At 40.1% G+C, this 13175-nt stretch overlaps 2 protein-coding genes across 6 annotated transcripts; both read left to right on the plus strand.

The window, feature by feature from the left end:
- Positions 1-2523: 2523 nt before the first annotated feature.
- On the plus strand, positions 2524-5068 carry slc18a3a (solute carrier family 18 member 3a). The gene has a single exon (XM_004077119.5). It carries the CDS (start codon positions 3000-3002, stop codon positions 4560-4562), a length of 1563 nt encoding a protein of 520 aa, XP_004077167.1. The 5' UTR covers positions 2524-2999; the 3' UTR covers positions 4563-5068.
- Positions 5069-5643: 575 nt separating this feature from the next.
- chata (choline O-acetyltransferase a) lies at positions 5644-12468 on the plus strand. Of its 5 annotated transcripts, none has more exons than XM_011484435.4 (15): positions 5646-5799; positions 5975-6070; positions 6324-6515; positions 6745-6863; positions 7745-7798; positions 7889-8069; positions 8406-8583; positions 8682-8851; positions 9255-9355; positions 9429-9557; positions 9636-9758; positions 9827-9968; positions 10163-10234; positions 10318-10455; positions 10825-12468. In XM_011484435.4, the coding sequence occupies exons 2-15, from the start codon at positions 6023-6025 to the stop codon at positions 11209-11211; spliced, it is 2034 nt and encodes a 677-aa protein (XP_011482737.1). In that variant the 5' UTR covers positions 5646-5799; positions 5975-6022; the 3' UTR covers positions 11212-12468. The 5 variants fall into 5 exon arrangements, with proteins under 5 accessions (XP_078787480.1, XP_011482737.1, XP_020565221.1 ...); XM_020709562.3 differs by having other exon boundaries at positions 10172-10234; XM_078931352.1 differs by having other exon boundaries at positions 5652-5799; positions 5988-6070.
- Positions 12469-13175: the final 707 nt, after the last annotated feature.

Here is a 13175-nt window from a genome sequence, read left to right on the forward strand (position 1 = left end):
AAAATCTACTTGGACTAGCTGTTTTTGTCTCCCTCTCATATTTCTGTGTTTATGGGAAAACACGAATGGGTGGAGGAAAGTTTACGGATAGTGTTTACAAGTCTCTTCATTCAACCAGAAGTGGGTGTAGGCCTCCATTCTCCATTTCTGGCTGAGCTCTCCAGCACAAGTATGTTCACAGAGGGAAATAAATGTGATTATAAAAGCTGATCTCTTACTTACGTGATGTAACATTTTGTCTAAAAATAAATCAGAAACATTTTGTGCCCTCTTTTGGTTAGACTCCCAGGATTTATTAGCCCGGTTTAACTTACATAAAGATTTGACTAAAACAGCTAAATTAATTTGTCAGATTTGGCCCAAAACACGAAAATCCGTTCCGGTGTTCCAGTGTTCCAGTGTGTACAGAACTGTTTCATATTTGACATTTTGACCACATTACACTACATTGTACAGGAATATCATGATGGAAAACGTCTTTCATTTTCCTGAAATATTTAGTCAAACAAAAGCTTTAAACTATAGAAACTCCAAAAATGAACATTCTAATTACTCATAGTCTTTTGAAAACTTTCAAAAAAAACTGCTGCATTTACAAGTGTGTTGTTGATTAATTTAGTACGAGTTCTTTCCTATATAACAAACTTTTCAGGCAAATTCTAAAATGAAAGAATAAAACTTAAAGGCTTAACAGGATATCAATATGAGCATGCAAATTTCTCAAATTGTAATGACAGCTTTCAGTTGAAAATTACTTGAATCCTGTAACGTAAGTTAAAATTTCACTTAGACTTGATTTGGCCATTATTTAAAGTTTCTTTAGTGTCTTTGAAAGTAAAGACTTTGTAAAAGATGCAAACAACTAAAAAGGAAGGTTGCGTTGAACTAAGGAACTAGGTGAATCCTAAAAATAAAGAAGTTTAAGAAGTCCCACCTACTGATAGGTGAGGGTGGGATAGATCCTGGGATACATACATGTTGCCAGTCAGTCAGGGCCACAAAATCCCACACTCACATTCACAAATGGGGCAATTTTGAATCTTCAATTAACCTATGAAGCCTGTTTTTTGATTGTGGGAGGAAGCCAGAGTGCCCAGAGAAAACACAAACATTAATGGGGAGAACATCCAAACTCTGCTCAGTAAGGTCCCAGGAGGGATTTAAGCCTTGCTGTGAGGCAGGAGCACAGACCACTACACGCCGGTGCAGCCACATGTTTAACTTGTTACTGAGCAAAGTGTGTGAAGAGCAACTTCTGGTAAAATAAAGACATTTGATTAACATGAATCTTTTTTTTTTTTACCAGAAAGGATTAAGTGTGAAAAAAACTAATGTTAACTCAGATATTTTAAATTAAATATGGGGTTTTCATAGTAGGCCATTGAAGTAAACCATAAAATTTTATGGATTACAAAGATGATCTTACTGTGTTGGAGGATTGTAACCATTACCAAATACACAAAAGTAAACGATAAGAACATAATCCCCTTTTCACTTCTCAGGTGAGCATTTATTTATTTACCAGTACAGTTTCTTTCCACTAGAGGTCAGTGCTGCACTGTCTTCTGAAATTAGTCAGAGGCCTCTCAAACCAGAAAATGATTAAAAAATAAAGACTGGAAGTGAAATTAAATAGTTACACAACAAATACTTCTATTTTAAACGTGTAATTTCAATATGTGGTTAACAAAACATCTGGTTTATTGATAATTTAACAAACACGCAACACACAAACTGTTGTTTTATTTTATTTTTATTTTTTTATTTTTTTTATTTTAAGGCAAAAATCTGCACTGGAATGTGACTGGAGCTGCTTTAGCTTGGTTTCACCTGTAGATGGCGGTGTGCTACTTTTAAAGACCAGCATTCACTGGACAGGACAAACTGACATAAAGATGGATGTGTGAATGGATGGACGTAAGGCTGTCTTTCCTCATTTTTGCTCTTTTTATTAAAGGCATTAAAACAGAGCAGAATGATCAGGGCAGATGTTTGTTATTGTATTTATTTTATCTATTCACATAACAACTGTTCAATATTTTGTGGCTAATCTTATCTGGGAAATAGTTCAAGATTTTTGATAAATCTCTGTTTTATTAGAACCCCAGGCTCTTTGGAACTGTCCACAGGAGTGTGGTGCTGAAGCAAACAAACAGAAAAAGCGCCCGCCTCCCTGCCTATTGCAGGACATATATTTATCCTCAACAAATTAAGTCAAAATATATTTACATTTTTGGGAGTTGTATTTAAGTTGAAAACTGTGGAAATTATTAAAATTACAAAAAGTTATAAAACAGTTTGAGTTGGCTGGATGTGGGAAAAACCTCAAGAATATTTTTTGCTTTGGTTTGACACAGATGACTGGACAGCAGTGTGCACTCGGGATTCTGTGTTTAATTAGCATAAAAGATCTGCTGGAGAGCAGCGGAACTGTGCGTCACAGCCACCGGTGAAGGTGGGAGGGGGAAGGGGGATACCTATGGGAGTCCACAAACTGCACTGTGTATTCCTCCCACGATCTATACAAAAAAATTGCCGTGCTGATGTGAACTGATGACTTAGCTTGAGGTGTTACAGGTGACTGGAGACAGCCGGGTGCGTCAGGCAGCCAAGAGCGCAGCAGTCGGACCTAAGCGGGGAGCGCGCGCTGGTGTAGCCGCTGCACTGTTATCTGTGGGCGACTCCCACCCTGTCAGAGCGCTGCCCGGGACTAGCACGTCACCTCAGTGACGGGATACAATGAAGCAACCCAGGAGGACAGGGGTGAAACAAGTCCAAGTCACCGGAGTGGAAAAGCGCATGCGGTGACGGAGAGCGCATGGGAAAAAGAAGAAGAAGAGGTAAAACAGCGGAAAGTTATTTAGACAATTAGAGGTCCTGGCGTTGGATGAGAAAATAAGTGCAAGAGAAGCAGATGAGTGCATAATCCTGCAACCAAACTGGTGGACTAAAGTCGCTTTTCAGAAGTCTGCACGTTCGGAAAAGAAAAGGAAAGTTCCATGGAGCCTGACGGGAATAGAGAAGAACAAAGTCCTAATGTGGCTCAGACTGCTGCCTCCAAACTGTCCCAGATGGGTGAAAGAACTAAAATACTGGGCAACGTCATTCAGGATCCAGAAAGGCAGAAACGAATAATTTTGGTCATAGTCTGTGTAGCACTTTTGTTAGACAATATGCTCTACATGGTTATTGTGCCAATCATACCAGATTATCTTGAGGGGCTGCAGAAAGCAGCAGATAATGCCCAACATGCAATTGTGCGGCACAGCAACTCCACCAACAGCAGCACCCCAAAAGCCCCCACAGGGAACTTCGACCTGCAAATAGGAGTCCTGTTCGCCTCCAAGGCCATCGTGCAGCTCCTGGTCAACCCGATAAGTGGCACCTTTATAGATAGGGTAGGGTATGACATTCCACTCTTCATTGGCCTCAATGTCATGTTTCTTTCCACACTGACATTCGCCTTCGCTGAAAACTACGCGACCCTGTTCCTGGCCCGCAGCATCCAGGGCCTGGGCTCTGCGTTCGCGGACACCTCAGGGATCGCCCTGATCGCGGACAGGTACACGGAGGAAACGGAGAGGAGCAAAGCGCTGGGCATCGCGCTGGCGTTCATCTCCTTTGGGAGCCTTGTGGCGCCCCCCTATGGAGGGGTCCTCTATGAATTCGCGGGGAAGCGAGTGCCCTTTCTGATTCTGGCCTGCATCTGCCTCATTGACGGGGTGCTGTGCCTGACTGTGCTCAAGCCTTTCTCCAATCAAGAGCGGGGAAACATGCCGGTGGGTACCCCCATTTACAAACTGATGATCGATCCGTACATAGCTGTGGTGGCCGGGGCTCTCATCATCTGTAACATCCCTCTCGCCTTCCTTGAGCCCACGATTGCCAACTGGATGGAGGACACGATGCAGGCAACCGAGTGGGAGATTGGCATGACGTGGTTCCCCGCGTTTTTCCCTCATGTTTTAGGTGTGTATCTCACTGTGAAGTTGGCTGCCAAACACCCCCATCTCCAGTGGTTCTATGGGGCAATGGGCATGGTCTTTATAGGGGCCAGCTCCTGCACAGTCCCAGCGTGTAAAAACTTCGGCCAGCTCATGATCCCGCTGTGCGGCGTCTGCTTTGGCATCGCCTTAGTGGACACGGCGCTCCTCCCAACGCTGGGCTTCCTCGTGGATGTAAGGCATGTGTCCGTCTATGGTAGCGTTTACGCCATTGCTGACATATCTTACTGCGTGGCCTACGCCCTGGGGCCCGTGGTTGCGGGACAGATAGTGCACAACCTCGGGTTTGTTCAGCTCAACTTGGGCATGGGGCTTGCCAACGTGCTTTACGCGCCGGCGCTCCTCCTGCTGAAGAACGTGTCCCAGATGAAGCCTTCCTTCTCCGAGAGGAACATGCTCCTGGAGGATGGCCCCACGGGGCTGTATGATACGATTAAGATGGAGCAGAGGGAGAAAAAAAGAAAGGGCTTGTGCACAACGCTGGACGAGAACGGCATTGAGACTTTTGTTCAGCGCTCCTACTCCGAGGAGGAATCCTCAGGGGGAGAGTACGCGTAAAATACCTTTAACCAGGTGTAAAAAATAAAAAATAAAGTGCCCATGTAGATGTGTGTATCATTGTCTGAGTCAATCAACTGTATAACACGATTAGGACTGTGTAGTATTACTTACAAGCCGCTTGTTGTGACAATCCCAGTGGGTTTCTGTCAAATCGAGCGGCTGAGGCTTTTGCAGGTAAGAAGCGCGTCTTCATCATGCGCATAAAACTGTGTCACTGTTTAGTAAATTGAATAATGCAGGGAGCGATGTATAAATGTACTTTGGAGTAAAGAGCGTCCGTAATGGATGCGTTCTGCAATGTGAAATATTTATTTTCTGCAGACTTAAAATATGCAAAAATCGTGTGTAAAAACTGTTTTGGGAAGAAAAAAATGTGGATTGTGCGCCTTGGTGATTCATTTATTTTTACTTTTTGAATGTGTATCTTGAATGCAATGCAAATGATCTGCATCTGTATAGACATGTATATTCATAAGCATAATTAAATACTTAATGTGAAATAACGTCCTGATTTGAGTTCTAATCATTTAAATGTTCCACTTAAAGGAGGAAAAATATCAATCTGAATAACAACATAATTTCGTATAATAAAATATTATTTATACTCTGTGTGTTCATAAAAATAAATATAATAATGGAACATAAAGCTTTGTTGATCTATGTTGTTGTTTGTATTGATAAAAAATGTGCTGTTAAGGTAATAAAATTTACTTTTTTCTTTAAAAAAAAACATCAGTTGGAGTAAAAATGCAATTATAATTATGGCCTAAATAAGATCTTTCAAAGTAATGCAGATGTTTACACGTATCTATGCCTATACATATAGAAAACCAGCACATCTGGAAGTAACACCTCTGTTACTTGACAGAAAAAACATGCTGGAACCCTGCAAAACCCAAGAAATACGTCAGTAAAACGCCTCTTGTTCCGCCTCGCAGCCTCAGTCTGAGTCTCAGATGGCGTCTGGAGAAAGTGGGCTGAGGTTGTTTGGTGTCAAATAAAATTGTCGGCGAATAGCAGGACTTTTGGGAGGAGCCCCGCCGCCAGGAGGCTGTGGTACCTTCTCAGCATCTCTCTTGAGCCAGCTGAGGGAGTTGTGCGCGTGCCTTGCAGGAGACTGAAAGATGCTTGAAACCATAAAGGGATGGATGTGTTGACAGTTTAAGAAATATTAAGATGGACCAAACTGAAGCTCTTTTTTGAACCCCAAGCAGAGAAAGGATGCTTCTATGTGGTGAGTAAAAAACTCCTTTTATTGTATCTTCTACTTTATGTGATGGAGCTTGACTGCCAACACAATCCATGTTTTATTCTTTTAGTGTTTTGTTTAAATGATGGCGTAAATCTGATCATTCTAAGTTAGACTTGTTTTGTTATAGCATCATTAAAGCACAATATTTTGCTTGTAGGCTCTGATTCTAGTCATAAACATATTAGCCAACCATCTACATCTCAACATGCCAGTTCAGGACCAAGATTCTTCCAAAGATGCAGCTGAAGAAAATGTAACTATTTTTCTATCCTCTTGTTTTTTTAAAATCATTTTTAAAATAAGAGTTTGTAGCTATGAATCGTTTAAAAATAATTGTATTTTAGAAAAAAAAACTAAATTTGATTTAATTGTGTGTTGCTAAGACTTTTTTGATTGTTTATAGGGACAGAAAAAACAAACATTTTGGATATTTTGCTAAAAAGTAACAGATGTATCTGCTGCAACACGCTCAAAAACCCAGACTTTTTTTCTGCCCATGTCATCAGGGTCTTCCAAAACTACCCCTGCCTGATCTGAAAGACACACTGGACATGTACCTCAGGTGTGTGAAGCACCTGCTCACGGAAGAGCAATTCAACAAGACTCAGAAGATAGTGAAGCAGTTTGAAGCCCCTGGAGGGGTGGGGGAGCTTCTGCAGAGCAAACTCGTGGAGAAGAGGGAGAAGACAGCAAACTGGGTGAATCCATTTTTTCTATCATTAACAAGCAGAAAAAAACGGTTGTGTGAAATTACAACTCAGATTCCAGGCGTGTTTTCTTTCCAGAATGTTTCAAAACCAATCATGTGAATACATCAGATTGATAAACCTTCATCTTCCTTTTTTATGTATTCTGTCCGAAAGGTGTATTAACTGTTTGAACATGCACCTCAGATTTAAAATATTTAATCCCTATTTCATTCTGCAGGTGTTTGACTATTGGCTGAATGACATGTACCTAAACAACAGAGTCGCTCTGCCCGTCAACTCCAGTCCTGTGATGGTCTTCCCACAGCAGAACTTCAGGGCCCCCATTGACTCCTTAAAGTAAGGTCGCAATGAACAACATAAACTATTCATGACTGAGTGCTTAGAGACCCCCTCTAATGAAAATCATGTTTTCTTTTAGTGGCACTTTTTTGAAGATGGAGATCATATACAACTGAAGCCTAAAATTGTATTTTTGAGTATTTATTTAAGTTCCAGTCAATCAGGAAATGCAGTTTGAAAAAGAGCGATGTAGATAATATGCTGGGCATATCCCAAGCTCCCTACTCTATTCTGATGCATCCACTTGCAGACAACTAGTTGCATGTAAGTCTGTATTTTCCTCGTCTGAGCTGGCATCTGGCCAAAAACTGTACCGCTGGATAGTTCTAAGCTGGCCATCTTTGTTGCAAGCCAATGTTAGGATGGGTTTGTGAGGGGCTGTAAGTTAGTGGGAGAGCTCATAGCTCTCAGAAGCAGAAAGGGGCGATGGGACTGCCTCGCACTAAAGGTCCCACCCAAAACTCAGAGTTACAGTACATTTCTAATGAACTACTGCTGCTCTGCAGAAAGTATGTCCAAGAAAACAACACAGGTTTCTGATTTTGGCTAAAAACTACATAATCATCAATAAAACACCACTGGGGATGCTTTTAAAATAGATCAAAAGATGATCGGAGTGGATGTTTAAGTAAAATATTACTGTGTTTAACACTGAAATATTAAATTATAGGGCCACATCATTCCTATCAAAAATTAGACGAGGAAGACAGAGCATGCTTTATCTGATTTTTATCCTTATCTTGACATTTTTCAAATCCATTTTAAGTGAGGATTGGATGTTTCTCATCTAAAAGCTTTTCACTGAAGTTGTTTTGGCCTCAGTAAATTTTGTGTGTTTAATTTGTTTTTCATTTAAAAACACAAACAAATCGTTGTAGGTTTGCTGCTCACTTAATCTCAGGAGTTTTGGAGTACAAAGCTCTTCTGGATGCGTAAGTTTCCACATAACACTGACTTTAAAACTTACAATTCAGTCATGCGTATGGTTTTTACTTTGATGACCAAGTTGTGTTTGAGTGCAGCCATGACTTGCCTGTGGATTGTGCCCGGGGACAGCTGGCTGGAACCCCTTTGTGCATGGAGCAGTACCACCGCCTGTTCACATCCCATCGCCTACCGGGATTGGAGAAAGACACACTGGTGGCGCTGGAGAGCAGCATGATGCCAGATCCTGAACACATGATTGTGGCTTGTAAGAACCAGGTCAGACTTGTGTAAAAACACCAACTCCCCATGCTACGTGGATAAAACTCAAATGTGGAGAGGTGCAACTGAAAAAAACACTTCAAATTATAACAATCTAAGTTTTTTTTTTTTTAGCCTTTCCAGTATGACTGAGCTTCATTCTCCATAAGGACATTTGTTTTTTTTTGGGACTCATTCAACTTGATGTTCTTCTAGGAATTTAAGAATTTAAGGTGCTTGGAAAAGTTTCAGGTTAAAATGTGAGTTCACCCCATTTAGGAAGTTCAAGCCATTTAGGGTTCTGGTTAGAGAGGAACAAGTGGACTAAAATGTGTCTTACCGGAACTTTTGCAGTTCTTTGTTCTGAACGTGGTGATCAACTTTTGTCGACTCAATGAAAGAGACCTGCTGATTCAGCTGGAGAAAATCAAGAAGATGGCTGAAAGCGGAGAAGACCGTCTCCCACCGGTGGGTCTCCTGACTTCAGACGGAAGGACCGAGTGGGCAGAAGCTCGCAGCATTCTCATGAGAGGTACATGTTTCACACACACACACACACACACACACAAAAGCTAGTGTTTTCTTCTAAAGGCAGCATCCACATCAGCGCTTCTAATTCTCCTCCTATAGAATCAATTAACAGGGACTCCCTCGACATGATAGAGCGCAGCATGTGTCTGGTCTGTCTTGATGAGGCCAGTGGTCCTGAGCTGAGTGACACCACACGCGCCATGCTGATGCTCCACGGAGGAGGAGCAGCCAAAAATGGGGGCAACCGCTGGTACGACAAACCCATGCAGGTTTGTGGAGCACAGCAAGTAAAGATGATGTCCTCCATATTTTCCACATATTTTAAAGCGAGTATTGAGTTTGAAACGGTGGTGATTATTGGAAGGAAAGTAAGGATTCATTTGTTAAATTTAACAGTTTAGAAAAAAAATTCATGCCTTTCTGCCGCTTTTTCTTAATTTATGGATAAAATTACACAGTTAAGCATATTCCTATTAGTCTGAGGCAAAAAAAAATTTTTTTAAATCAAAGTAGGAGTCATTCAAAAACAGAATCAAAAAGGTTTTTTTTGCTTTCATACTAAAAAATTCTGCTTTTTTAGGCTTTCATCCTTCATAATAACAAAAAAAAACTATCCATAATACACAGCACTATTGGAATAAAACCTAACTTAAAAGTTCAGGTCACTGTCAGTTTGTTGTAGGAGAAGATGGCTGCTGTGGAGTCGTGTGTGAACACTCGCCTTTTGAAGGGATCGTCCTTGTGCAGTGTACTGAGTACCTCCTCAAATACATGTAAGGCACATCGGACACGGCCTGTTTGTTGACACGTTTTAGATGTCGATTGCAGATTTGGTATTCCCCCCAGGATTGGGAGCCCGTCAAAGCTGGTCAGGGCTGCGAGCGTGAGTAAGCTCCCTGCTCCACGCAAGCTTCACTGGAAATGTTCTCCAGAGATCCAGAAACGCATCAGCTCTTCTGCTGACAAACTCCAGAGGTCTGTGTCCACTTAAAATCAGTCCACACACACACACATAGCTAAAGAGCTTCTGTCAAAGTTTGTTGTTTTGATCAGGCTGGTGAAGAATCTGGACATGAATGTCCATAAATTCTGTGACTATGGGAAAGAGTTCATCAAGAAACAGAAGATGAGCCCAGATGCCTTCATCCAGGTTGCCTTGCAGTTGGCGTACTACCGGTGAGAAAAGGGAAAAACGTTTTATTATGGGAATAAGGCACAAACCCATGCTTAAAAGCTTCTCCCAGGTGTCATGGCAGGATGGTGTCGACCTACGAGAGCGCATCTACTCGCCGTTTTCAGAAGGGCAGAGTCGACAACATCCGCTCAGCCACACCTGAGGCTTTGGCTTTCATCAGAGCAATGACTGATGGGAAACTCAACTCAAGCGTAAGATGCTTTAGTGTTGATGCAGCACTTGTCTTGTCATTGTTAAATGACTCCAGTTAAAGAATCAATCTGGACGATGCTGAGACAGAACGCTAAATTAATCTTCAGTTTGTGGTGATGAAGTCAACCATTAATTACTAAGCTTACTGTAAATGAAATAATTGAACTATTCAAACCCGACTGTCCATCTACAGCTTTTGCAGAACATAGAGAAGATGAGGATGCTGCGAGAGGCTATAACTGCACAGACAAATTATACTGTTCTGGTAACTGTCACCTGTTTCAGCATTTCCAATCTGAAAGTTTTGTTATCGTAAAGTATAAAAATGGCAAAATTGCGTTTTTGCAGGCAATATCAGGGATGGCAATAGACAATCATCTGCTAGGTCTTCGAGAGATTGCACAAGAAATGAAGATGGAGAAGCCAGAAATCTTCAAAGATGCAGCTTACCTCATCAGTAACCACTTTCTTCTCTCAACAAGTCAGGTAGTGTTGACACACTCCACACTACCTAGAAACATGAACTGATCAATTCAATAAAGTAATGTTTGTGGTATTCTATTTACATAAATAATAATACAACATGTCAGAATAGGTGCATTTAAATTTTAGTAATCTTCTTTGAAATGCAAGTTTAAATGAAGTACTTGAAATAATATTTTCACATTTATGAATTTAGGTATAAAATAGGCTGTGTTCAACACTTCAGTCATAATTCATCTGGTTCTTCTGTCTCTTTAAAATGTTAAACAATAGAAACAGACTAAATTGTATGCACACAGCTTTATTTTTCTTTCAGCTGTGACAAAAGGATTTAAGTGCTTGAACTGTTTCTGATGCACACTCTTACCTCAGGTCCCCACCACCGTGGAGATGTTTTGCTGCTATGGACCTGTTGTCCAAAATGGATACGGTGTCTGCTACAACCCCCAGTCAGACCACATCATCTTTTCAGTGTCCAGCTTCCATGAGAGCCCGGAGACATGCTCAGCAGAATTTGTGAAGCACTTGCTGCAGGGACTGCAGGATATGATGGATCTGTGCAATGAATGCAGCACTGACCCAAATACAGCTGAGCGAAGGAAAGGTCCGACACTGGAGCCTCACTCACAGGCAAGCCAGCTGGAGAAGACACTGCAAAGGGAATCGGACCCAACCAAGGGGAAGAGTCCGGCCCAGACAAATGTACAAATCCAAAGCCAGAGTTCAGCAAAGGTAAAGAAAAATAACGAAAAGAAATAAGAAGCTTTCAGTCGTGCTGTTGGTGGCTTGTGTTCAAATGAGTGCTTTTGTGCTTCAGTATTCCTCAAAAGTAAATACAGACTGTGACTTTTAATGTTTTGGAGGTGTACTATAGTATAATAATCTAACTATTTTAAACAACAAATGGCTTTTATTTTTCTTTAAGATAAATATGTGTCTGTCACAAAAAAATCCAGTGCAACAGAGGATAAAACCCCTGTCAACAATAAGATTAAAGCTATTGAGAATTATTTTATGATGATGAGCCAAAGAAAAAAGTTTATTTATAAACCAGAGACAGTATAAATATGTGGTATGAATGTGCAATTTGCATGCTGCTACTTAATGGTTTTCTGAGGACTATAAAGCTTCTATTTGGAAAGTTGTCCTACTATCTTTCCAAAAATGATTAATGTATTCCTGAATCCTAAAATTCCTTTAAAAATATCTTTAAAACTGTCTTCATAGATGTTTATTTTGTGTCGTATTAAACTTTTTAGGATGTACAATGTGGATGTGTTTGCATTAATCTATATGAAATTCGGTTGTGGTTGACTGCATATTATCTAACAATGATTAAGTCAATGCAGCAAGATGTAACACTGGAGGGAATATGTATATTTGATCTAAAAATCAAAAGAGATTGTGTACTAAATATGAAATTGTTAAAAATATATAAATGAAATTTTAAGCAAAAAAAATAAAAGATAGCAACCGATTATGAAATGGTTGCTCAACTTTTTTTTATTTTTTATGTAACATGTTGTGTGTTTTGTTGTCTAAAAAAAAGCTTGAAATGCAGGCAAAGAGAAAATAAGTGTTATCAAGCACGAAAACAGCATTTGATGGAGTCTTATGTGTGCAGACGAGTTGTCAAAATAAAAAAGTGGAACTAATTAAAAAATGTCCTGCTCAATAATAAATCAATAGATATTTACAGAATCCCAAAAAAGAAATCAAGAAATGCATTTATTTTGATCTGAAGATGCCAGTCTACAGACACATTGCTGTAGTTGAGTTGACTAAAGGACACATGAATTAACACTTTTGGTGCAGACTCATAATGTATTTCGTTTTAGTTATTTGCTCAGTAAGTCTTTTTCTATTTAAACTGCTCCTTTATTGTCAGTTTTTGAGGTTTCCTTTGCTCAAAACCTCCACATGTTCAGTTTAAATGGTTTGCAGTTTGTCTCTGTCATTCTCTTGCTGCTTTATTTCACACATATAATAAAGTTTAATTTTGATATTGATGATAAATGTTACTTCTTTTTCTTCTTGTACATAAATTATTATATGAGAGTCAGTGTTTGTTGAAATGTTTTAGGTACAAATACTAATTTTCCCTCAAGCGACGACTTCAAAGAATTCCTGCAAATACATGGGTGATAATTTGCAAGTGAAAGACTGGACTTTCCTGCAGGATCATGCCAGATGATGACGCGGAAGCTCAAAGTCAGCAAGGACACTGCCTTCAAATGCACATAAAACATGAAGCTCCTGGAGGTCAGTGAATTAGCTCATCTATGACTCAGACAGAGTTAAGTCATCATGATGTCCTCCAGCAGGTAAACCTCAAAGTGGTCCCATGTTTTAGGGTGAAGATGCAAAAGAACATTTTGATCTAGGAAGCTGAATCCTGCTGTGGAAAGTGCTTTCCTGAATTAAAAATATTCCACTTGTTGTTGTTTTTTAAACAGCCAATAAACGACTGCAGATGCTTTAGTGATTTCTATTTCTGTTAACAAATCAATGTTGGCGCTTCGACAACTGAGCAGTAACTTTCAAACTGAACAGATTTGTTCTTCAGAAAACAGGGATTTTTTTACCACTTTGAGGAAAATATACATCTGATAAATGAGTAAACCAAAAAAAAATTTGAATTTTTTTTTACAATAGAAAAATGCTAAAAAATTCCAAACTTGTCCAGTTTGACTGCTTCTGGTATTAGTCTAATCAAATCAAAT

This window comes from Oryzias latipes, chromosome 15 (genome assembly GCF_053564925.1).
Source record: "Oryzias latipes strain Hd-rR chromosome 15, Olatipes_Hd-rR_3.1".
In the NCBI taxonomy this organism is placed as follows: Eukaryota; Metazoa; Chordata; class Actinopteri; order Beloniformes; family Adrianichthyidae; genus Oryzias; species Oryzias latipes.